Here is a 27,287-nt window from a genome sequence, read left to right on the forward strand (position 1 = left end):
GCAGGAGCTGCTCATGAACAATGGTCCAAATGGACCGTTACTGTTTTGATATTCTATCATCTACAATATTAGAGCAACCAAAGTTCTGTACCAACAAATAAGGGCAATGCCAAAGATGTAGAGCAAGGTGTTTTGCCCTTCAAGTGCATTCAATGCTCGACTGCTGTTAGCTAATTCTCCTGGCAGTACTTTCCCATTTGCCTTCGCCCATAGCTGGCACGATCTCGAACGCTCACTCTTCTCTCACCTGAATCGTGCATAAACAAGTCCTTGCCTTGCACAACTTTGTGCTCGTTAGTGTTGTCAAGATTACTAAATATTATCCCTTTACCATGGCTGAAAACAAAGCTGACACTACTTGGGGCCCAAAGCAGGAACATAAATGTCAAAACCTGGAACAAATTGCAGAAGACAATTTATGCTCATTGTTCATATTCGTGCTGTATACCCTTCACAATAAACGCTTCTATTCGGCTTCCTTTTCCTTGACTAATCAAGATGGCATAGGCTCAGAAATACAAAACCATCCCACAGACAGGAGGCAGCTGGACTACTGTTCAGAAGTGTTTAACTACATGTACTTTTACCTTCGCCTTTACAAAGGAAGCATAGATGCTGTGACACCACCTCTTTGCAGACAATAGTTTCTCGACATTCATCTGCTTTTTCTCCAATCAATTTCAAAATCAAATCAGGATGTGATTTGCAATGTATTTAAAAGCCAAGGATTGGCACCACTCAACACCATTGAAATTTTGGAATAAGAGAAACTCTGCTTCCTCTCTGCAGCAGCCCATCCACCAACATCTGCCACCTAAAAATGTTGCCGTATATTCAAGGGAAGGAACTTCAACTTAAACGACGTCGTCGTAAAGTTAAGAATATACTATCCATTGGTGAAACGTAGGTTCTGCTTATCGTTTCCTCTCTTTGTGCCATTTAAACACAGGTGCTTCTGTTGTTGGAGAAACCTCATCGCCGTTCAGCTTTCTCTTTCGTCCTTTGCCCTGTAGATTTTTGTCAAATTTGTCTGCAACTGACAAGGCCCTAAAAATTGAAGCACTAAACTGAGACTGTATATGCTCACCATCACCTCCTTCTGCATACTCATTGTCAATACCATACTGCGCAATTTGGCAGCCCTCTCTTTTCTCTCCTCCAGCTCTCTGTAAGCCCCATCACGAAGCCTGCATCATCATCTGTGCCATGTCATATGCCTCTTACATTCACGACCTTAACCATACTAGACAGAACTAGATGTCAAAGTTTTACTTACTTCTTGATGCGCTTTGGTAGTTTATTCCCAACAGCTTGACCTTGCGATTGGTCAGACATCAAAAGTGGCATCATCTCTTTGGCTGCCTTCCTGTAAGAAGCAAAAAATGAGTTACTTAGCTTTTTGACTACTTGCTTTTGCAGAGAAAATACCATTCAAACATATGAGTCTAAAACTTGCAAGCCTGGAAACTTGGAAAGTCAGCTACAGCCAGAATGCTACTGAAAATGTCCCTATGAATCAGCAATAGTGTTTTGTAAAGTTCATTCTTTACCATCTAATACTTAATTCACCTAAGACTTCAGCTAACCGACTGGCATGCAAACAGATAAGGCAGCAAGCTCTGCAACCTGTACGCAGCTGAGGGTGCGGTTAGCGCAGCTAGGTACAGTCAAGATGGGCCGCTAGGCACAGTTAGCACACAGGACTAGGTGGAGCAGGGCAGGCAACAAGCATCAACTCCAAGGCAGTGCTCTCCACAGTAGGTCAGCACAGGTGCAGGTATACGCATGTGGATACTGCAAGTTTGGCTAAAAGAAAGCCAAGGGTAAGGTTTGGCATGCAGCAGGCAGCAAACGGCAAGGTCTCGCGCAGCATGGCAGCTTCTCCAGCAATAAACCACAGCCCACTACTCTCTCTCTCTCTCTCTCTCTCTCTCTCTCTCTCTCTCTCTCACACACACACACACACACACACAGATATATATATATATATATATATATTGCTGAACTCCAATAGATAGAGGTCAAGACATCTCTGATCTTGTTATCTCATAACTCTAGATAGAGGCCCAAAACCGTCTCTAAAGAGGCAGTGAAATTCGCCATGTGTCACATAATGTGCTGTACAGTGGCATATATAGTGAAGCTTTGTCTCTGGCTCTCTGACACAGCTGGCACAACCTGGCTCAGCTCAGCTGAAATGCCGATATATATATATATATATATATATATATATATGAGAGAGAGAGAGAGAGAGAGAAGAAGAATAAGTTTTAACATCGTAGGAAACTATCCCAAGAGACCTTAAAGATCTATCTGATGAGGAGAGAGAGAGAGAGAGAGAGAGAGGCTCGCACACTGGGACACACACCCAGAGACAGATCACAATGTTCTTCCATCCAGAGATTAAGCACAGACAAGAGCAACCAGAGAGGAGGGATACAGGGCACATCACTAGTAGAGGTATACTTCGTGATCGAGCAGCAGAGCTAGGGAGATCCAAGAGGCCGAGGATGAGGGGATGCTCCCATCAATGGAGGAGACTCCCTATGCATACTCTCATAGGTCAATATGGCCTTTAAAAGATGTTAATATAACATTTCATTCCATTTCATCTCTCTCTCTCTCTCTCTCTCTCTCTCTCTCTCTCTCTCTCTCTCAACAAAAGTGGGGCTTTGACCCTTTGCATTACATAACATCGACCATAGGTCCATATGCGAAAAACCCATAATAAACCACAAGATCCACCTAGAGATAAAGATACTCTAATCAGGTGGTGAATTGTAGCCATCTGGAATGTGATCAAGTCTACAAAAATCTGCAAAAGCTCTATATACCTCAGGCGATGTAGCGAAACAAAAGCCAAGGGACTGTGAAACCCCTAGGCCGTGCCCCCAAAATCATCCGCATCCACTCGGTGACCAAGAAGGACAAGACCAAGGAGCCTACGCCCACCCCACTATCATTAACATAGTGTTGGAGGAAGAACAAAGGAGAAGGACACAATCCATGCATCTATGCGTCTTTGGTATTGAAGACCGTGATAATGTGGATGAGGAAGTTAAGGAGCTTATGACAATAATGGGGGTGAAAGCACCCACACCTACCAAAGTATGGAGGGTGGAACAAGAAGGCAAAGATAGGCACATCCTCGGTAAAAGGAAGGGCACTAATTTTGCGCTTCCCCTCAATGGAAGCAAAGAAGTTGTTCTTGAAAAGGAGGCATACTTTAAAGAAGACAGGTGTCTTCTTAGGAGATGATCTTCCCTTGGCACAACTAGCGCACATGATGGTCATGCCAAAGATCAGGGTGGCAAAGGAGAAGAGGAAGGTGGCTTCCTACAGAGATGGCCGGGTTGTGATTATAAAGAGACGTACCACATGACGGTGCAACGACCAAGCTCAACATTGCTGCTTGGAATTGTAAGGGTTTTTAAGACTGGATGTAGGAGCCTTTGAGGATAGTTTCACTGGGACGGACATTATATTTTACTCTGAGATGCATCAGGCACTTGGATAGAGTTTACCGCATGTTAAGTGAATATAGATGGGAGTCGGCAGTTAGATCAAAGCTCTGGGACTGGCATAGTGGTTGAACTTTACAGAGAGGAATTACAGCAGATGATGCACATTGCTCGCAAAGATGATCATGCAAGGTATATGTGGGTGAGACACGAGACAAGATGAGAGCTTAGGGGACGAGGGTCTGGCGAAGTGGTTATGCTTTACACCGAGGAAAGTTTGTGGTTGTAGTGAAGAAGCTTCAGAGCTTGGCGATGGCGAATGTGTGATAGCAGGCAGACGTCGCGCAAGAGACTTATGAGAAAAAATGCCTACTCGCCTTACTGTTATATGCGTTCTCGCCATAAAAGCTCCATTACTTACCGTTCCTACAGTTCTGTGCACTGCTAATTACGTGGTATAGTATATACATACATTGGCTAATACACTCCATGTTCTTTGAAATGATTATCACAGACAGTCCGACTGGCCCTTTTTCCCATAAAAACTGATTCTGGCTCTGACACTTTACTGATTCTGGTACTGACATGGTTTTGTCGTGCTAAGACTTTTCTGACCCTTTGACTGGCTCTGGTACTGGCTGTACATGAAAAAGGCTTAAAATGACTGATTTTGAATTTTCTTGGTCTTCAGTTCCCAGAATACCAGTATCATTATTCCTAGAAGTTGCTTTGTCATCTGAACAATATAGCTTGATTTTGGCCCCATTATACACTCCTGGCAACAGTAACCCAGATAAATCTTTCAGCCTTACTGTGCCATTGGAAAACACCCAATTGACTTCATATGGACCCGCCCACGCTATCTTCAAGTTTGGTTTCTTAGAACCTAGTTTACATTGATAGAACAGAACCAAATCTCCTTTCTGAAACTCCCTAACTTTGATACGTCTATCATGCCAGTGTTTCCTTCTTTGCTGAACAATTTCCTGTTCCAGCATTGCTTCTCTCATCCAACTGTGTTAACTCCTCCAATCTCTGTTTAAGATTATGGTTAAAATCCAACCCATACTCCACTGCCATCCTGAGACTGGGAATAACAAATTCCATAGGCACGACAGCTTCAATGCCATACACCATTCTAAATGGTGTTAGTCCAGTGGTGACCTTATAGACTGTCCTATATGCCCAGAGAGCAGTCTGGAGCTTCAGATCCCACTAGTATGGCTCCTTTTGCACAATCTTAGTGAGAATGGTCTTAACAGTTTTGTTACTGCTCTCTGCTTGCCCATTGCATCTGGGATTATATGGTGTTGATTTTCGATGCTTTACTGAGAGCATTTCCATTAAAATATCCATAGTATCATTTATAAAGTGTGTTAGTGTGTTCAATGATCAGACACAATCTCCACAAGACATCCATAATGGCATATAATATTTTCAAATAAGAACACAGCAGTGGACTTCGCGGTGTTGTCGGGAAGAGCTTTAGCTTCCACCCATTTGGTGACATAACAAGTGGACATCAATATATACCTATTCTTCCTTGGAGTAATTTTCTTGAATGGACCCATGAAATCCAAACCCCATTTCATAAACACTCCCAGTGGCTGGACTGGAGTTAGAGGAGTCATATCTGCTGTTGTGGGTATGCCCATCCTCTGTGTAACAGACTTGGACACTCCAAGTAAAGAATCAATCACGACAGCACCAAATAACCACTTCAAAACAGTTCATAGTTCACAATAGATTTGCACTGGCCCGGCTGAGTTCCGTGCCTAGAGATATTGGCCCCAAAGACTGGCGCCCCTTTCGGTATTTCTTTATGTATTAATCAGTTCAAAGTACAAGAGAGTGGTTAGGGTTTCACTCTCAGACTCTGCGTCCAGATGCCCTGCAGAGTGTAAGCCCTCACCACTTATTTACAAGGGATGCCAAAAGCAAAGCTTCAAAAAATAAAGCAAACTCTTTTTTCTCTCACAAGCTCTCTCTCTAGAGCTCTCAATAAAATAAAGCAAAATCGTTTTCTCTCTCTCTCACACACACACAAATTGCGTAGAGAAAAATAGGAAAGCTGTCGTCGCCCAAAAGCTGGCAAATCTGCCGCAATAGCAGCCCCGTAATTTCCGGGCCTGGCCATACAGTGCCGCATCATCAAGTCAGTGCTTTTCACGGGATTCTACCACGTCATCAGCTCGAAAATCTGTTCTGCTACCCTTTTAGGGTTAGGGTTACAGTTAGGGTTAGGGTTTCTGGCAGGTTTTAGGGTTAGGGTTTGCAGATTTAGGGTTTTTAGCAGCAATCATAGTTTCGGCTCTCGGGCAGAACGTCATCACTTTGTGACATACCCCCTTCTTGAAAGCATTGTAATTGCCCTCGATTACACCTACAAAACAAACAGAGTGTTAGGGAATAAAGGCCTAAGTGCCTTGTACTTATTGACTTATAAGTTAAAAGACTTACAAGTGTGAATGGCCCCCTAGTCACTTACTCATATACTCAAAGGTGAAGCCCAAAAGAAATAGCGTGACTTCTCCCAAATTTTGACGAGCGTTCTCTCTCTCTCTCTCACGTTCTTCTCTGCGTGAGCTTCTTCTGCGCCACTCTCCTCTTCTCCTTCACTCTCATTGCATAGAGTAGCAAGTGGGCTCTCTCTCCTGCTCCCCCACACATGGTATCAGAGCTTTAGGGTTTCCAAGAGAGCCATTTTCGCAACACAGATCAGAATTCTGTTCTTGCTCGCTGCGGGTAGGATATTCAACCGTTTTCGATCAACTCTGTCACGAAGGGATCCTCTCATCGTGTAGAATCGACCTCCGGTGACAGTTTCCCCAAAATTAGGGTTTCAAAAACTGGCGAACAGCAGCCTATTTCTGCTGAAATTGATCAATTTCGGGGTCAATTTGATGCAATTTCATTAGGGCAAGTCTCACAGGTCAATCTTACAGGTGTTTCCACCAACGAGGTTCTGAAAATTCAGCAAAACAGGTGTTTACAGGTCTGATTTTTGCCCTAAAACAGGGAATTTCAGCAAGCAAATGATGTATACACCTTGTGGAAACCTTTGGTAAGGGTTTGGCAGTGAATGTACGCTGTTTTGGGGTGATTTCGCGTGAAATTTGCTCGCTGTTTTTCTGTAACAGCAAGCTGTTTTTTGCCCGATTGCGCACATTTGGGGGTGTTTAGGTCGGCAAAACAGGGTTTCAGTGTTTGCAATCACTCAGAATGGCTTCTAGCAGTGAAAGTGGCAATTTGTTGCACATTCGCAAGCTTGAAGGTGCCCATAACTTTGCTATATGGAAGAAGCAATGTTATAATGTGATGTTGCAGAAGAAACAGACGAAACCTATTAAGTTACAGGGTGTGAAACCGGTTGATATGGAGGTTGAAGAATGGGAAGAAGTGGACGAGCTGGCTCGCTCCACGATCATGCTTTCGGTGTCTGACAATTTACTCTTCAATGTAGAGAATGAGCAGACAGCATGGGGCATGTGGAAGCGTTTAGACGAGTTGTATGCACAGCAGAGTGCTGCCAGTAAAGTGTATTGGCTTAAGAAGCTTATGGATCTCCGCATGAAGGAGGGCACGCACATGTCAGTGCACCTCAATGAATTCAATTCTATTTTCAGCCAACTGACAGAGCTGAAATTCACGATTGATGAGGAGTTCAAAGCTACTTTTCTGCTATGCACATTGCCCGAGAGTTGGGATGTATTCCGGACAGCTCTTAGTAACTCAAGTGCGTCACTTAAGTATGCAGATGTAGAGAGTTCTCTCTTGATGGAAGAGATGAACAGGAAGAACACCACAGGTGGGTCTTCTAATGCATTGCACTTGAGAGGCAGGTCTCAACAAAGGGAGAAATCTGACAGTAAGGACAGGGCACGCAGCAAATCTCGTAGGAAAGATGTTGTGTATCATCATTGTGGAAAGAAAGGGCATTATAAACGGGAATGCTATGAGTGGAAGAAAGAGAAGAACAAGGGTGCTGAAACTGATGCAAAGGACAAGGGAAATGCCAAGAAGAGCACTGTGTTGATTGAGGAAATCAATGTTGCTAGTAGTTGTGACAGTGACAGCAGCACTGATGTACTCAATGCCTCCTCTGTAGATGCACATACCCTTGCTATGGGTTCTGATGTGGACATGCATACTTGGATTCTTGATTCAGGTGCCTCCTTTCATGTAACACCTCATAGGGATTGGTTTACACAGTACTCAGGTGAGGTGCAGGGCACTGTTTATTTGGGAGACAACTATGCATGTGACATTGCAGGTATTGGCAGTGTCCAGTTTTCCTTTGCTGATGGTATGACTTTTGTTTTGCACAAAGTGCGCCATGTGCCACAACTCAAGAAGAGTTTGATTAGTACAAGGCAGCTAGATGATGCAGGCTATCACACCACTTTTGGTGATAGCAAGTGGAAAATTTGTAAAGGGGCCCGGATTGTAGCCAAGGGTTGTAAATCGGACACTTTGTATCCTTTGCATGTATCTAGTGTGCGTGACCATGTTGTCGCCGTAACCGAGCAACCAAGTGTTTCTTTGTGGCATGGTCGGTTGGGACACATGAGTAAAAGAGGAATGGAAACTATGTCTCGTTTTGGCTATTTGCCGTGTTTGAGGTATGCTGATTTTTCTCATTGTGAGCACTGTATTTATGGTAAGCACAGTAAAACACCGCACAAAAGGTCTCTCTCTTTGAAGTCTGACAGGTTAGACTTAGTGCATTCCGATGTATGTGAAATGCCACGGTTGTCCTTAGGGGGAAAGAAATATTTTGTCTCATTTATCGATGATGCTACACGTAAGGTGTGGGTGTATCCAATACGTGCTAAAAGCGATGTTTTGGATACTTTCAAGAAGTTTCTTGCGTTTGTTGAGAATCAAACTGACAAGAAGCTTAGGTCTTTGCGCTCAGACAATGGGGGGGAGTATGTATCAAAAGCATTTATTGACTTTTGTGCTACTAAAGGTATTAAAAGAGAGCTCACGGCTCCTTTTAATCCCTCTCAGAATGGAGTTGCAGAGAGGTTGAACCGGACTATCCAAGAGAAAGTTCGGAGTATGCTGTCACATGCTGCATTACCTCATGGTTTTTGGGCAGAAGCTGTGCAAACAGCTATTCACTTTATTAATCGCTCACCTAGCAAGGCTTTGGGTGGAAAGGTGCCTGAGGAGGTGTGGTCTGGCAAGCCACCCTCATATGCACATTTGAGAGTGTTTGGTTGTGAGGCCTATGTTCACATCCGGAGTGAACTGCGCACCAAACTAGAACCAAAGTCTCATAAATGCATTTTCCTAGGATATGGTGAGGATGGTGAAATGGGGTATAGATTATGGGATCCCGCATTACGGAAAATCATACGCAGCAATGATGTCATCTTCAATGAGGATTGCATGCACAAACAGCCCACAAAGGTCGAGGAAGTGCGCCGGGTTGTTTTTCATGAAGATGTTACATATGGACAGCCAAGAAGGCCCAATGTTCAGCAGCCTTTACATGTTGAAAATGGTGCTGAAAATCAGCCATTAGCTGCTGAAAATCAGCCCCAACAAGTTGCCATTGATGCACCACAGGTAGGGGAACAGGTTGATGCTCCTAGACCGCCCGTTGTTGCGATGCAACCGGCTGAACAGCCTGCTGTTTTTGATGGTTTACAGGCTGAAAATCAACCTGTTATGGATCATTGGGTGCGTAGGTCTACTCGGGTGACAAGGCCCCCCGATAGATATGAACCGTCTTTGGACTATGTCATGCTTACTGATTGTGGTGAGCCGTCTTGCTATAAAGAGGCTATGCAACGGGAAGACAATAAGAAATGGTTCAAAGCAATGGTTTCGGAAATGCAGTTTTTGGAGAAAAACCATACATGGGACTTGGTTGATTTGCCTAAAGGGCATAAGGCTCTGCCATGTAAATGGGTTTACAAGACCAAGGTCACATCTGATGCTTCTTCTAAGTACAAAGCACGTTTAGTTGCTAAAGGGTACAAGCAAAAGCATGGTGTGGATTTTGATGAGATTTTTTCTCCTGTTGTAAAGCTTGCCACATTACGTCTTGTTTTAGGCCTGGTTGCTTCTGAAGATATGGAGTTAAAGCAAATGGATGTCAAAACAGCGTTTTTGCATGGCGATTTGCTTGAGATGATCTATATGATGCAGCCAGAAGGTTTTGTGTCAAAGGGGCAAGAGAAGAAAGTATGTAGACTCTTGAAGAGCTTGTATGGTTTGAAACAATCTCCCCGTGCATGGTATCACAAGTTTGATACATTCATGAGGTCTCAAGGATACAAAAGAAGTAATTCTGATCATTGTTTGTATATCAAAACGGCAAGTGATGGATCTCTTCTATTGCTGATTTTGTATGTTGATGACATGCTTATTGCGGGTAAAAATGTCACGGAGTTGAATGCATTACAGCAAAGCTTAAAGAATCGCTTTGACATGAAGGATCTTGGTGATGCTAATCATATTTTGGGCATGCGTATCTCTCGAGATAGAACCAACAGGCGTCTGTATCTATCTCAACGAGATTATGTTAATAAGGTGCTACATCGTTTTCATATGGATGGGGGAAAGGCACTTGGTACTCCGCTGCCTCCATATGTAAAACTGACTGCACATGACTGCCCAAACACAGATGATATGCGGGCTGAAATGGCCAAGATTCCTTATGCATCAGCCGTTGGCAGTTTGATGTATGCTATGGTTGCTACACGTCCGGACATTGCATTTGCGGTGGGAGTGGTAAGCAGGTACATGAGCAATCCTGGCAAAAAGCATTGGGAAGCAGTGAAGTGTATCTTGAGATACTTGAAAGGCACTAAAGACTTGTGCATTTGTTTTGGGAAGAGTGAGACATCTGTGCATGGCTTTACAGATGCAGATTTTGCTGGACATCCAGATTGCAGGAAGTCTACCTCTGGATATGTGTTTACATTCACAGGAGGTGCAGTTTCTTGGATTTCTAGACATTGCATTTGCGGTGGGAGTGGTAAGCAGGTACATGAGCAATCCTGGCAAAAAGCATTGGGAAGCAGTGAAGTGTATCTTGAGATACTTGAAAGGCACTAAAGACTTGTGCATTTGTTTTGGGAAGAGTGAGACATCTGTGCATGGCTTTACAGATGCAGATTTTGCTGGACATCCAGATTGCAGGAAGTCTACCTCTGGATATGTGTTTACATTCACAGGAGGTGCAGTTTCTTGGATTTCTAGACTGCAAAAATGTGTTGCTTTGTCTACCACTGAGGCTGAGTATGTGGCTGCCACTGAGGCATGCAAAGAAGCTTTGTGGCTCATACGTTTGGTAGAAGAGCTTGGCATTAAGTCACCGGTTCCTGTGCTACACTGTGATAGTCAGAGTGCTATTATGCTTGCAAGGAATCCTGTTTTTCATGCCAAGACAAAGCACATAGAGGTGAAGTATCATTTTATCAGGAGTGTGCTTGATGACAAGAGCATTACACTTGTCAAGGTGCACACAGATGACAATCCTGCAGATCTTTTGACCAAGAGTCTTCCAGCAGAGCGGTTTGCATATTGCCGACAGATGATGGGTGTTGGATGAGTAAGTGCATGATCAGCTGATGTATCATAGTTAGTTGATTCTTTGATCTCCCAAGGTACATTGCCTTTAGGTGGGAGGTTGTTAGGGAATAAAGGCCTAAGTGCCTTGTACTTATTGACTTATAAGTTAAAAGACTTACAAGTGTGAATGGCCCCCTAGTCACTTACTCATATACTCAAAGGTGAAGCCCAAAAGAAATAGCGTGACTTCTCCCAAATTTTGACGAGCGTTCTCTCTCTCTCTCTCACGTTCTTCTCTGCGTGAGCTTCTTCTGCGCCACTCTCCTCTTCTCCTTCACTCTCATTGCATAGAGTAGCAAGTGGGCTCTCTCTCCTGCTCCCCCACACAGAGGCCATAAACCGTCTTAGCAGACACTGACTGTTAGTACCTACGTACTAGGAATACACATCTAGCACATGTACCAATCGACAGTCACATCACACGACATCACAGGACATTAATAGACATCAGAGGACATCACATGACATTCAACATTCATTCTAATCTTAGACCATGATTTATCGGCAATGTAGCTAGCAATTGCATCTAGATCCAATCAGGACCTCATCGATGTCCGATTGACTAACCCCTATTGCAACCATGTCTATCCGAGATCAATTAGACCAAAATGCTGCAGTCATTTCGTCTATCAGCTCCTGCACTTAAAAGAAGTCAAGAACAAATCAGTATCATAATCAAGAATTCTATTTCATAAAGTCATCCAGCAGAATACTGTCAACTCTCCGTATCCCTGAAGCTCAAAGAGACATCAGTGACTTTAGTATCAAAATCAAGGCATCTGTTGACAAAGGAGCGGAGTGACTCCCCTCTTGTGCATCCCACTGCACCTGATCTCCGGCCAAGCTGAATTCTGGGTTCCAATTGGAGTAGACTATGCTAAACCAAAAGCATCGAGGTAAAGTTTCACAATCCGAGGAGTACCTGCTAGGTCCTCCTCCTCCATCCACTTCGCATCAAATGCAGGATAGTTCTTGAACTTAACCAAGAACCGCCTTCGGACTTTACCTTTCTTCATATCCTTATGTGCCAAATCTGTTCAGGAACAAGGATCTCCTCGTTTTCTTCCACTTCGGGTTGCTCATCAGGCTCCCCATCATCAGGCACATCACCTTTAAAAGGTTTCAAGAGACTCACATGAAATGCATTCTGAATCCTCCAAGTATCTGGCAGTTTCAGTCGGAAGCAGACATCATTTATCTTTTCAGTGATCTGGAAAGGTCCGTAGTATCGCATACTAAGCTTTGGAAAAAGCCTCTCCTTTCCCTTTTTCTTTCTCAGGCGTGCCTTCTCAAAACGTAAGAGCACCCAATCATCCTCCTTCAATTTCAAGTCGCGACGATGGCGATCCGCTGCCTTTTTCTGTAGTTCTTGAGATTTTTTCAACGTCTCGCGAACCTTGGCAAAAGCCGTATCTAAGTCTCGCGTATATTGATCCGCTTCAAAAATCTTATCTTTCGTGCTTAGGAAGGGTGCAACCTTTGCAACACCTTCAAAAATCTCAAATGGCACCTTCCTCGTCGAAGAGTGTATCGTGTTATTGTAGGCAAATTCCACCAAAGGTAGGTACTTTTCCAATTGAGTCTTCTGATCCGAGATATAAGACTTCAACAAATCTAGAACCACTGAATTGGCAATCTCAGATTGCCCGTCAGTCTACGGGTGGAACGATGACGAGAACTGCAACCGCGTGCCAATGTTCTCCCAAATTGCGTTCCAAAACAAACTCGTAAATCTGGGGTCCCTGTCGGAGACAATCGTCCTAGGCATGCCATGAAATCTGAAAATCATCGTGACCACTCTTGTGTTCTCGGGAGATCAAAAATGAAATCCATTGCAAAGGGCGGGTGGGTATGGGTAAAAGGCTGTCACAATCCCTGTGCTTTATGCTTGTCAAACTTGACCTTCTGGCATACTAAGCAACTGCGCACAAGCTCTTCCACATCCTTTTTGAGTCTCGGCTAAAAGAAGTATCTCTCTACCCCTTTCATGGTGGTAGCAATGCCGCGGTGACCCGTAAAAGGTGGACAGTGGCATTCAGTCATAACCTTTTCCCTCAACCGCTGTATAACGCATAACATGGTTGTTCTCATCAAGTAGCCATCCCGAATGGAGTATCCCGCTACTGTCTCCCCATCCCGTATCCGTGTGAAAACGTCTGCAAAATCTGTATCTGTGGCATACTGGTCGACCATATCCTCGAGCTTCTATGATGTATCGTGGAAATAGCCAGAACCAACAGCTTCCGAGAGAAAGCATCTGCCACCACATTCTTCTGTCTCTGCACATGGACAATTTGGAAGTGAAACTGTGACAAGATGTTCGCCCACCGCATCTGCTTTTCCGATAGCTGCTTCTGTGACAAGAAGTAGCGCAAACTCTAATGGTCGGTAAAGACAGTAAAATCCGCTCCGAGTAGGTAATGCCGCCACTGAGTAAGAGCATGGATAACCGCCAAAAGCTCTTTCTCATAAATCTGTGCTGTCATTTCCGGCCTTGAGAACAATCGGCTCTCATAAGCAATGACATGGCCTTCTTGCATTAAGACTGCACCCAGACTACGACCACAAGCATCACAATATACTTCAAATGACTTCTGCAAGTCCGGCAAAGTCAAAACTGGTCCCGTAGTCAATTTCTCTATCAATGTCTGAAAGGCAGTCACCTCTGGGGATCCCCACGAGAAAGGGACTCCTTTCTGTGTCAAGATATACAAAGGGGAAGCAACCTCTGCAAACTTTCGAATGAACCGCCTGTAATAAACACACTCCCAAGAAGCTTCTTTCTTCAAATCGGGCCAATCACGGATAGTCTCTATCTTGGCCGGATCATTTGCACTCCTGCTCTACTGAGACAATGTGTCCCAAAAAGTGTATCTTTGCTAGGAAAAACTCACTTTTGTTTGCATTAATCACTAACTTGTGATCTCGTAATGCCTGAAATACCTTAAGCAGATGGTCTCTGTGTTTTGCCTCATTCTTGGAGAAAACAATGATGTCGTCAAAGAAAGTGCCAACAAATAGCCTGTACTCTCGAAAAATCCTGGCCATCATCCGGTTAAATGTCGCAGGAGCATTGGTTAAGCCAAAAGGCATCACCAAAAACTCAAATAACCCAAAAGTCGTCCGAAAATCTGTCTTGTAGATGTCTCCCGGCACGATTCTGATCTGATGATATCCACTCTTCAGATCAATGCTAGTAAAGCACGAGGATCCCTGTAATCTGTCGAGTATATCATCGATCCTAGGAATCGGAAATCTGTTCGATGATGGTGATTTTGTTGAGAGCTCTATGATCGATGCATATTCTCCAAGATCCGTCTTTCTTCAAAACCAACAACACTGGAGAGCAATACGTTGAAGTACTAGGCTGGACAAGACCCTTTTCCAAGAGGTCTTTCATTTGGTTCATAATCTCTTCATCCTGTGGTCGGCTCACGTGGTAAGGTGGCCGGTTCGGTGGTGTGCTTCCAGGTATCAGATCAATGGTATGATCTTCAGGCCCTCTAGAAAGCAATCGGCATGAGTGTGGAGAAAAATCTTAGCGTTCTTTTGTTCTGGTCAAAACATATTCGACCTTTATCCATCGTTCAATTCTCTCCCAAAAGAATGAGTAAAGAAACTGAAGTTCATCAAGTACAATCTTTGAGCCCTTCATTTGTCAAAGTCGCTTTCTTGGCCCGGTAGTCAAACACGGCGTAGTTCTTGTGGTACCAAGGGATTCCGAGTAGAACGTCACTCGCGTGTCTTGAACACCCCTGTCATTGCAAACGAAGTTTGCCAATGCTCGGTATAATGGCAACATCCCGTCCGGGTGCCAATCAAACTACCTCAGCCTGTTGGACGTAATTTCAAATCGAGCCACCAATTCCAAGTGAAAAGAAGTTGGCCTTGCCTCCTTCAAAAGAGCTTCCTGATCATTCACTTTGTCCCAAAAACGGCAGTTTGTACTTTCATTCATTTGATTCGGTTCAGGTCCCACGCCATGTGGTCATAGTTGCCACAGAGTTTCGAAACGGTTTCGTCCGAAAAAGAAACGCCAAAACAGAAGTTTCGTGCAAACTAAAGAAATGTATGTAAGTTTAAGTGGTATAAGCTGAGATCTTAGACATGAAAAAGAGGGAGAATAGGACTAACTTTCATCATTAGAAGCAAGACAGAAGCTACATTCATGACATTGAGGATTTCATGACATAAAAAAATCAACGCTACAGCCTAACATGCGAAAACTTACGAGCCTTGACTTTACCTTTGAAACATCCAAACTCATACAGAAACGTTTCGTACGTTTCATGAGTGAAGAAACGCGTTTCTTGGCAACACTGCATGTGGTACGAGTTCTGCTTTTTATCTACCTTTTCTGCCACGTCTCTCAGCTGCTTTAGAACTTTCTGGCCTTTCTTCATCTTGTTCATTCGGTGCCTTGTTAGGGCACTTTGCGGAGATATGTCCATGTTCCCTACATCCAAAGCACCTCCCCTCCCTGATGAACCGAGCTCTCTCCTTAGGAGTAAGCTTGGGTCATACATCCTTCTTTTTTGGGTTGCTCTTTCTCTTTCTACTTTCATTTGCTGAAGTCTGTTCGGCTCGTTGTGTCATGACCTTATCGGTGGGGTAGGTCAGACTGCCAGAGTAAATGGAAAAGTCCCGTTTCGCATGACTCATCAACTCCTGAATAGAAGTTGACTTCTGTTCCGAGCAGTGATCTCGGATCTCTGTAGGTAGACCCAAGGTAAACTGCTCAATCTGTTCTTTGAACGAGATCTTCTTGAATGAAGAGGCGGGTAGAAAAGAGCTCCAATATCTCTCGCAATAAGCATCCACTGTATCTCTCTTGGTCATCCGAAGATGGTTCCAAGCAGCTCGTATATCGCGTTCATACTCTTGAGTCAACCAAGAAGAAATAAAAAGCTTCTTAAATTTCAGCCATTTAACTGGCGCAGTCTTGTTTAAAAGAAGTGGGGACCACCAAGTTCGAGCATTCCCCTTAAGATAAGAGGCAGCTCTCCAAATCTTGGAGTGCTCTGAGTAGCCTCCTCCCGCGAAAGCGATGTCAAACTGCTGTATAAAAGACAAAGCCTTCGAAGCATCTTTGTATCCTGAAAAAGTGTCAAATTTGATCGACTGTCCACCTTCCTTAAACTCTCGGGCTTTCTTGCTTTTATCTTCCAGAAAGTCATACTGGTTGGCTTTATAAAAATTCTTCTTGTTCGCATAAAATTTGCCGTCATCAGAGTCTGAACTATCCGTAGACGAGTCCTCTGTAGAACTGTCAATCACTGGGCGAGATTTAGACTTCTTTGCCTTTTTCTTGCTCTTTCCGAAGCGTTGTTTCTTGCTTCGCTTTTTGCCTTTTCTGTCTTCTTCGCTTGAATCTGAAGAGCTAGAAGAATTGTCAAAAGAAGAAGAAGAAGAAGAACTGGGTACTTCTTCAAATCGAACACGCTTCTTCTGTTTCTTTGCTTTGTCAAATGTCGACTGACGACCCAAATATCCCGGGAAGTCAGTGCCTTTCTTCTCCTTTTGCTGTGCTTTTTGGCTTTCTTCTACGCGTCAAAAAGCTGAGCAATCCGTGCATCAACCACCTCTTCTAATTCCTTCTCTGAATATTGCTTGTGATCAGAAGGTTTCTTGAGAGCGGCTTTCGGGGGTGGTGTTGTGGTTTTCTGCCACTGCACATGCACTTCCTGAAAAAAAGTCTCGCTCATATATTTTGCCACTTTCGGGTACTTCGCAAAACTGAGCATCATCTTTGTTGCATTGCCGATCAATTGACAACGCTTCATCTCTCGTTGCTCCGCCTGAGTAGGCCGAGGCGGGCCCTACTCTCTGCCGGAATCTTCGTTGTGATCCATGCCCGCATCTCCAGATGCAGAGGGAGTCGATTGATCCTTGCGTGAAGCCATAGGTGCCACGGAAAAAAAAATTGGGGATCGGATTTCCCGAAGAAGAGAAATCGGCCGTGCTCTGATACCACTGTAACAGACTTGGACACTCCAAGTCAAGAATCAATCACGACAGCACCAAATAACCACTTCAAAACAGTTCACAGTTCACAATAGATTTGCACTGGCCCGACGAAGTTCCGTGCCTAGAGATATTGGCCCCAAAGGCTGGAGTATTTCTTTATGCATTAATCAGTTCAAAGTACAAGAGAGTGGTTAGGGTTTCACTCTCAGACTCTGCGTCCAGATGCTCTGCACATTGTAAGCCCTCACCACTTATTTATTGATTACAAGGGATGCCAAAAGCAGACCCCAAAAGCTTCAAAAAATAAAGCCAACTCTTTTTTCTCTCACAAGCTCTCTCTTTAGAGCTTTCAATAAAATAAAGCAAAATCTTTTTCTCTCTCTCTCTCACAAATTGCGTAGAGAAAAACAGGAAATCTGCCGTCACCCAAAAGTTGGCAAATTTGCCGCAAAAGCAGCCCCGCAATTTTCGACCTTGGCCATACAGTTCCACGTCATCAAGTCAACGCTTTTCACGAAATTCTGCCACGTCATCAGCTCGGAAATCTGTTATGCTGCCCTTTTAGGGTTAGGATTAGGGTTAGGATTTTGGCAGATTTTAGGTTTGCAAGTTTTAGGGTTAGGGTTTGCAGATTTAGGGTTTTCAACAATAGTCATAGTTCCGGCTCTCGGGCAGACACGTCATCACTTTGTGACACTCTGGCATATATCACATGTCTTACAAAAGCTTCTAACATTAGCTAATAAAGTTTGCCACCACAATCCAGCCTGCAAAATTTTCTTGTAAGTGATATCAGTGGAGAAATGTCCTCTAGAATCCCCATCATGTGCCTCTGAAATAACTTGCATTCTGCCTTCCATAGGTACATATCTTCGAAGAACCCCATCGACTCCCAGTCTGTAGAGTGATCCGCCAACGATGGTGGACTTCAGACTCTTAATAATCAAAGCCTTCTTCTGATTGTGTGTCAAATTGTCTTGGAATCCTCCCTTAGAAAGAAACTAATATACATCATACAACTCTGGATCCGTTGTTTCTTCAACTGTTATCTGAAATAGTTCTGCATCCACTGGCTCAGCTCTCAAAGATGCCTCAGAGTAGCCATCCGTACGTCTAAACAGGAAATCAGCACCACAATGGGTTTTATCGGGCTTATGAAAAATGCGAAACTCGAATTCCATCAGGAACATCATCCATCTTATCAGTCTGCCTTGAATAATGACTTTGTTGATCAAAAATAATAATGCCTGATGATCCACATAAAAATGAAATAGTTTGCCTAGCAAATAGTGTCAAAATTTAGTAGGCGTTGAAAACCATTCCTAAGGCTTCTCTTTCAGTAGTAGTATATCCTTGTTCAACCTCACTGAATCTCCGACTGGCAAAATACATTGGATAATCAGTCCTCTCTTCTGGCTGAGCTAATGTTGCTCCCATCGCCAGTCCTGAAGCATCTACATGTACATGAAAAATGACATCCCAATTCGGTTGTCGAAGTACTGGCTTACTAAAAATGGCATTCTTCAAACTCTGAAAGCTCTCCTCACATTCAGCAGTCCAATTGAACTTGCTGCTCTTCTTTGTGAGCTCATACAAAGGTAATGCCTCGCAAGCAAACTGATGCACAAATCTTTTATAAAAATTGATATATCCCAAGAAAGAGCTTAGTTCTGATGCATTGCAGGGTGCCTTGGCCTGTTGGACACACTGAATCTTGTCACTGGCCATTTCTATACCATTTACGGACACTGCATGTCCCAGTAGTTAACCTTTTCAGACCAAGAAAACAGATTTGAATGGGTTTAAACAGATCCGCTTTTCTTGACAACGCTGGAAAACCATTTCCAAAAAAAGTAAATGCTTATCCTCCTCTGAATATATAGTGAAGTCATCCATGAATATAGCAAGGAACCTGTGGAGAAATTCACTGAATATTTCCATCAAACATGGTTGGAAAGTCGCTGAAGCATTGCAAAGACCAAATGGCATAACCAGATACATGAATGCTCCCCACTCGGTAATAAAAGTAGTCTTACTCCGGTCTTCAGGAGCAATCTGTAACTGGTTATAACCACTATAACCATCCATAAAGCTATACATCTCATATCCTGCAATTTCGTTAAGCAGTATGTCCGTAAATAGTAATGGAAAGGGATCCTTGATGGTCTGAGCATTCAGCTTCGATAATCCACACAGACTCGAAGCTTCCCATTCTTCTTGAGCACCACCACAATTGGAAATAACCAGTCACTACTGGCTAATTTCATTACTGGATTCAGATGTTTGTTGACTTTGATCGGTCTAGGATTCTCCTCAGAACCTAGATTCCATTTCTCTATTTCTTGAAATTTGGAAGCGACCAATTAGACCCACTACCTTTTCGTTTGGTTGACTCCTCAGCATAATCCCAAGATAGTCCTCTGAGCTCTGAACTGCTATTCTCATTTTCACTAACTTCTTCAAAGTGTGCTTGTTCAGAAACCGCTGGTGTACTGGAATCAACTGGTTCTTCCGGTCTTCCAGTCAGCTGAACTGGTCGTTCCCAAGAGTTCAGTTCTGTGAACTGATCTAGAAGTTGCTTCTTTTGCTTTTCAGCATGATCTTTGTCCAGTAATACTGCGTTAAGATCTATTTTAGCTAGTGGAAAAATATTCATTGCCACCAGCATCCTCTCAATTTTCTTCACCTTATACTTCTAGCACAGCTCTTCTGGTCGTAACTCCTTTCTCCAGCTTCTAGTGTTGTTTGTCTGAATCTGAATTCTACTACTGGCACCTTGTATGGTCAGAGTCTGATTGGCATAGTCGTGAACAGCCTGTGTTGTTTGCAACCATGGGCACCTCAGTAGCATCCCATATGCGCCTTGCATATCTAGTACTAGGAAACTAGTTTTGAACTTTTCTTTGCCTACCCTTATCTGCATACTCTCTATCATTCCTGTTGCCTGCACAACTCGATGATCCGCCATTCAAACTTTGAAAGGTGCTGGTTTCATATTTGTGATACCCATTCTTTGCTGAAGGTGTACCCCCAGGATATTTACTCCTTCTCCTCCATCCAGTATGACACCTAACAGTGGTTCCCACTGTTTCCTAACCTTATAGTCTACTTGGATCACCGGCACTTCATCATCTATGACATCAGCCAAGTCAACTGACCGCACCCCAAGTGTACTATCGAGCTGAAGAAAGCACAGGCATCAGTCGCAAGATCCGACACACCTGTTGTGCCATGGGACAATCCCATTGACAATGTCGCTGGGTCTCAAGTGAATGGCCACAAGCTTCGCATGCTGCCGAGAGGCCACTATGTACCAGCCAACTCCCAACTGCAGTAGCTCTGTGTGCCACTAACCACTGGAACTAGGTCACTCTCCTCGGTTGCCGGCTGTCCCATAACCGCTTCCCAAAAACCCTGCCAAAAACTCTGTCGTGAGACCCTCCTGCCAGTGGGTCGCTGCCGCAGGACAAGCCTCTCTCCGAGTTGTCAGTACGTGATGACCCAGCCGACCTGTGTACTGAAAGAAGGGAGTCCTTGGGTGGTGAGCTGAGGCAAAGGGGTCCTACCAAAACCACTCCCATCGCACACGAGCCTAAGGACGGCTCTCCCATGCCCAAAGGCGCCAATGGCCAATCTCAAGAGCAGCAGGGTCAAGATCAATGACACGGGTCCTCCCACAGATGCCCACTACTCGGATCCTTTGAAAGCAGCACTTGTTACCATATACATGTGGTAGTGATGTGTGTGAACACACTAGGACCGCCGGGGCATTTTTTCCGTCTTTAGGAGGTTCTTTCCCCCATGCATTGTATCTATCTTTCCATTGCACACTAAGTAACACACTCTCTATTGTGTGCCTTGAGCTTCCTTCGTCTTCTCCAAGCTGTGTGTGTTTTCCTGCAACCCTAATTCCAACAATTGATATCAGAGCAGGTTGCGTCCTCCTGGGCTTAGTCGCTAGCAGCTCCAGCACACGCCTACTCACTTTCTCCGATTTCAGTGAGCTTTAGCGAGCGTTCGCTGGTCGACAAAAATTCCTGGGTAAGTTCGTAGAGCTTAGTCTGCTCAGATTTCTGATTCGGGCTCATTTCAGCCTCCTTTTCCACTACAGGCAATACTGCACAGGCTGTTTCGTCATTTTGTGCAGAATTTCTGTCATTGCCATTTTCTGCATAACAAGTCCCTTACATTCTTCTACGGTTTGTGCTATATATCACGTGTTGTTCCCGCTTCATTTATCCTCTTTTTGGACAGTTTTCACATCACGTGCAGCATTTACCATGGTTGACAACAACACAGATGTGTTCAAGATGTTTGCTGTTGAGGACAGATTGGATGGGAACAATTATCCTATGTGGGCTTACATGATGCAACATGTTTTTGTGTCAAAGGGCGTCTGGAATATTGTGCAAGGCATTGATGTACGTCCTGGTTCTGAGGATGTAGGCGATGTTGAGGATGTTGAAGGTCTTGCTGCAAGAATTGTTGTTATTAGAGTTGTTTTGCCTACGGCATAACAAGCTCGTTGGGATGTAAAGGATGCGCAAGCTCATGCGTTGATTGCATTGTCTGTGAAGCGCACCATTACTCCTCACATTCGTTAAACGAAATCTGCAAAATAGGCTTGGGATATTCTGACTGGTCTTTATGCAAGCCGTAATGAGTCAAAAATTGCATTGTTGCGTAAAGAGCTGGAGTCGAAGATTATACATGAGGAAGATGATATGGACACTTTCCTTGATGGTGTCAAGGATATCAATGAGCAACTTATTTCTGCAGGTCAAGTCATTTCAGACAGTTCCCTTGTGCAGACTGTCCTTGATGCCTTACCAGATTCTTACCAGACTTTTGCTAGTACTTGGAGACCTATGACCCAAGGAAATCCTGAAGTGGTCAAGTTTGATGCATTATGCACATTGCTGTTGCAAGAGTCACTTTCCAAAAAAAACAGGACTAGGCAGCGTGCAGTTGAACAAGCTTTTATCGTTGCTCAAAGAAAGGGTGGTAACAACAATGCGGCCACTTCTTATGGTTCTTCTCCAAGTGGAAAATCACATGTACCTAATGCTTTTGCTGGCAGCAATTCGTCTGGAAATTCTGGTGATAAGGGCAAAAAGAAGATGCGTTGCCATTATTGTAAAGCTAATGATCACTTGATCAAGCAGTGTCCTAAGTTGAAGGCCAAAGAGGCTAAGAAGAAAGAGGGTGGTTCCACTGCAAATGCATGTTAGTGCTTTTAATTGGCAGCTTTTGGGGCTCTGCTTTTGGCATCCCTTGTAAACCTTTATAAGTGTGGCCTGGCCTCTCACTTCTCAGAGCATTTGGACACAGAGTCTGAGAGCGAGACCCAGCCACTCCGTGTACTTTGTGCAACAGATTAATACAAAAAGAAATACCGAAAGGTAGCCAGTCTTTTGGGCCAACATCTCTAGGCACGGAACTCCGCCGGGCCGTGTCGAATCAATTGTGAACTGTGGACTGTTTTGAAGTGAATTCTTGTCGTGTCGTGATAGAATCTTGACTTGTAGAGTGTCCAAGTCTGTTACAGTGGTATCAACGCGCGGCCGATTTCTCTTCTACCGGGAATTCCGATCCTTTTTACGCGGCACTTATGGATTCAAACAGAGATCAGTCGACTTCCTCTACATCCAGAGATGCAGGAAGAAATCACGAAGAGGATTCACGCGAGGAGTATGGCCCGCCTCGGCCTACTTAGGCAGAGCTTGAAGAGATGGAGCGTCGACGATTGATGAACGATGCAAAAAAGATGATGCTAAATTTTGCGAAGGACCCAAAATTTGCAAAATTTATGAGCCAGACCTCCTTCGACGAGGTGCACTCACAGTGGCGGCAAACCACAGAATCACCTCTCAAACCGCCACTCAAGAAACCTCGTACTCCAAGGATGTTTACGGAGCAAGAATTAGAAGAGGTGGTTGATACACGGATTTCTCAGTTTTTTGACGCGCAGAACAAAGCCCAAAAGCACGACAAAAGCCAGAAGAAAGGCACTGACTTCCCGGGTTATTTGGGTCGTCAATCTACTTTTGCCTCGGCAAGAAAGCAGAAGAAGCATGTGCGATTTGAAGGAGTACCTAGTTCTTCTTCTTCTTCTGCTGACAGTTCTTCTAGCTCCTCTGACTCGAGCGAAGAAGACAAAAAAACGAAAAAAGCGAAGCAAAAAGCAAGCTTCGGAAAGAGCAAGAAAAAGGCAAAGAAGTCTAAATCTCGCCCAGTTGTTGACAGTTCTACAGAGGACTCGTCTTCAGATAGTTCGGACTCGGACGACAGCAGCTTTTATGCAAAGAAGAAGAATTTTTATAAAGCCAACCAGTATGACTTTCTGGAAGATAAAAGCAAGAAAGTCCAAGAGTTTATAGAAGGTGGACAATCAATCAAATTTGACACATTTTCTGGATATAGAGATGCTTCGAAGGCTTTGGCTTTCACACAACACTTTCACATAGCTTTCTCTGGAGGGCGTTACTCAAAGCACTCCAAGATTCGGAGGGCTACCTCTTACTTCAAGGGAAATACTCGAACTTGGTGGTCCACGCTTCTTTTGAACAAGACAGCGCCAGTTAAATGGCTGAAATTTAAAAGGCTTTTTATTTCTTCTTGTCTGACTAGAGAGTACGAACGAGACACACGAACTGCTTGGAACCATCTTCGGATGACCAAGAAGGATACTTTGGACGCATATTGCGAGAGATTTTGGAGCTTTTTTCTACCAGCCTCTTCATTTAAGAAGATCTTGTTCAAAGAACAGATTGAGCGGTTTACCTTGGGACTTCCTACAGAGATCCGAGATCACTACTTAGAGCAAAAGTCAGATTCCATTCAAGAACTGATAAGCCATGCGAAACGGGGTTTTGCCATTCACTCAGGCAGTTTGACCTACCCCGCAGATGAAATCATGACGCAAAGGACCAAACAGACTTCGAACAATGAAAGTAGAAAGAGGAAGAGCAACCCAGAAAAGAAAGAAAAGGATGCACAACCCAAGCTCACTCTTCGGGAGGGAGCTCTCTACATCAAAGAGGGGAAGAGCTTTGGATACGGGGAAACGCGGCATATCTCCGCGAAGTGCCCTAAAAAGGCACTGAAAGAACAAAACGACAAAGACGAAGAAAGGCATGAGAGTTCGAAAGCACCTGAGCAACAAGGACGAAAAGGCAAGACGAAAACAGGACGGGTTCCAAATTGCATGGGTAGTGACCCAAGCACGATGGACGAGAGTACAGAACTTTGTCGAGCATGGGGCAAAGTGAAAGCCCTGGTCTTCTTTGATGGAGGAGCCAAGGCCAACTTCATTTCACCTGAATTGGCAGCGCGGCTCGAGATCACACCCGATCAGCTCACCACTAGCAGAGGCAATTCTAGCGGCACCCGGCAAGGACGTAGCCATTACACCTGTCATTGGCAAACTTCGGTTGCATTGTCAGGGGTATTTGGGGCATGAGGACTTCTACATAATGCCCTTGGAAAGTTGTGATGTCCTCTTGGGAATTCCCTGGTACCATAAGAACAACGCCGTGGTCGACTATCGGGCGAGAAAAGCGACTTTGACTATAGAGAAGGGCAGAAGAAAAAGCATCAACTAAACCATCATCCTTGTGAACAATCACGTCTTGATCATACAAATCGTCATGCTTGTGAGAAATCACATAGTGATCATCATGCAAACCATCATGCTTGTCATTGTCATTCAAATCATCATCATGCTTATCATCATGCAAATCCTGTGTGTCATGCTTTGGAGAAGAAGAGACTGAGAGAGTCTCCTTCTCTTGAATCCTTTCAATCTTCGCATGCACATTAGAAATGAGAGATGAAGAATGAACAACTTGCTCTCCACGAATGACAATGGGAGAGTCACTTTTGGCATTGAAAGTGAACATATTTTCCGCCCAATCAATGAGAGGGTTATGCTCACGAAACCATCGAATGCCCAAAATCATATCACATCCTGAGAGAGGAGAGACGAAAAATTTTCTACGGAAAGCAGCTTGTTGAACTGTAAACAACACATCGAGGCACTCTTTTGTGATGAGAGAGTCCATACTGAGAGCGAAGCCAGAGACCTCAAGAGAAGATTTCTGACTAACCTCTAGGCGGGCTCTCTCAACAAGAGAGGGACTAATCACATCATGCATACTGCCTGGGTCAAACAATATGACAAAACACTGCCCCATCAGATGACCATAACATTCAATGAGAGACTCATCAATGGGAGGGTTATGAGAAACTTGGAGCACACTCCTGTTGTCATTTATTGCATTGGCAGAGGAAGTGGGTTCTGTGGATTCTTTAGCTTCATCAGAGTCAAGCTTAGGACATGTTCTTTTTATGTGACCCTTAATGTGACAATGAAAACAACGACCTTCCTTAGAATAAGTGCTTTGCTCTTCCGACGTGATGTATCCTCCTAAAATTCCTTGTGCTACCTTTTTATCTGGAGTGAGCTTAGGTTTAGCAATTGTGTTAGCCTTACCCTTAGGTTCATTTTGAGAGTACTTTTCTGAGAGACTATTGGAAGATTGGTTAGAAGAGTTACCGTTCTTACCGTTCTGAAGGTTCTGAGAGGTACTTGTGGAAGTCTTGTTCTCCTTAGGCTTTCCCTTGTTATGCTTCATCTCATGTGCGAGAGCAATCGCTACCACCTTGTTGAGATCGATTGGATCGAGCACCTCGACATCGTACTTGATATACTCGTCCAATCCATAAAGGAATGCCTCTTTGCGCTCATCATCCGACTTGCGTAATTGGATACCTAGCTGCAAAACACGATTAGAGAAAGACATAACTGGCATACCATTTTGCTTGAGAGCGCGCCAATCGTCCTTCAATCGTGCGAGGTACTAAGGGGCATAAACCACGCCTTGAGCTTGTCTTGGAAATCGGCCCAATTGAAGGAAAGGGGCGTGAATTCGTCGGCTTCCTCTAGGTGCGTGGCTAACTGTGCCTTTTGCTATATGCGTGGTACCAATTGATGGCATCACCGGCAAGGTACATAGCTGCCGTCAAAACTTTGCTATTTCCTGTCTTCTTAGTTGTCGCAAAATAAGCATTAAATTGATGCAACCAAGAATGAATAACCGTAGCATCCATCTTACCATCATACTTATTGAACTCGATCTTCTCTGTGACTAGGTTGTTGGAATCCGAATCTCGGCTTGCGCCACTTGATGAACTACCAACATCTTTGGCTGGCTCCGACTTCGAGGTGAGAACATGTCGGACCAATTCTTGCATGCGTCGTTCACTCTGTGCCGCACGCTCTGCCTGTCTTTCTTCGGCCGCCAAACGATTCGCTTCTTGTTGTGCGATCATGTCCAGCATTGTCTTCACCAAAGCCTCCATAGGATTTGGTACAATCCGGGGCGTAGATGGGGAAGGGGGAGGGTCAAAAAAACCTCTTGGTGGGGACAATTCTTCTGTGCTACTCCCATGCTCACCACCTCCAAGCGAAGTATCCATTCCGCTTCGAGTGATCACCATCCACTGAAGTCATGGGTTCTTGTGGTCTTGGGTTCTTAAGTTCACGAGGAACTTGGGTTCTTGGGTTCTTGGGGATCTTGAGTTCTTGAGGTTCTTGAGGTTCTTCTTTCGCTTGCAATCTGTGTTAGCGAAGGATCTTCTCCTCACCCGAGTTCTACTCTTTTCCGCGGGCGCACCCCTTGACGGGCTTGCGCTCACACCAAGGTTGCTTTTTCCCACCTCACGTCCATTGGCCAGCCGCTAAGTGCACGGTCCGCTCTCAATGAGTGAAAAGAGGCACAAGGGGAGGCTGGACAAGCCCTTCTTTCTTGGGTTTCCTGTCACTCTTCAAAAACACGATTAAGAATCGACACGCCCAAGAGGACTTGGGTTACGTGCGACCGCAACAAGCAAAAAAAAATTCTTGTGGTTCTTTCCTTGAGTGATACAAAACACTGCCAAAGCTCTGATACCAATGTAAGGTGCAGCGGAATGAATGTTGAACTTTGCTCAAGATGAGTGCTCCGAACTATGCCCAAGGTTCCTTTTACTTACAGAAGGAAAGCCTTCCGTTCCTTTAGTGAGAGAGTGCAATGGACACAAACAAAGTGGTGAACACTGTGAATGAAGGTGCTGAGACTGAGAGATAGAGAGAGCACTATACAACACCAGCATGTTGTCAAACCATCCTCCGAAGGCCCCAATCTCTATGGCGAGAGCGGTCTACTATTGATTGCACAAACCTCTACAATGCTTGGACTTGCCGACGATGTCGACGACGATGAGGAC

At 44.3% G+C, this 27,287-nt stretch overlaps 1 protein-coding gene across 7 annotated transcripts in view; it reads right to left on the reverse strand.

The window, feature by feature from the left end:
* Positions 1 to 379: 379 nt before the first annotated feature.
* Positions 380 to 27,287, reverse strand: part of EDA14 (embryo sac development arrest 14) — a 71,062-nt gene continuing 44,154 nt past the window's right edge. For all 7 annotated transcript variants that reach the window (XM_086528684.1, XM_086528689.1, XM_086528690.1 and 4 more), the window contains 3 exons: positions 1,277 to 1,366; positions 1,088 to 1,187; positions 380 to 1,007 (listed from right to left, as the gene is read on the reverse strand). In XM_086528684.1, coding sequence (XP_086384810.1) covers positions 915 to 1,007; positions 1,088 to 1,187; positions 1,277 to 1,366 — 283 coding nt within the window. In that variant the 3' untranslated portion in view covers positions 380 to 914. The remainder of the gene's footprint in view (positions 1,008 to 1,087; positions 1,188 to 1,276; positions 1,367 to 27,287) is intronic.

The sequence above is a fragment of the Adiantum capillus-veneris genome, chromosome 14, assembly GCF_014529385.1.
Source record: "Adiantum capillus-veneris isolate H3 chromosome 14, ASM1452938v2, whole genome shotgun sequence".
NCBI classification, from domain to species: Eukaryota; Viridiplantae; Streptophyta; class Polypodiopsida; order Polypodiales; family Pteridaceae; genus Adiantum; species Adiantum capillus-veneris.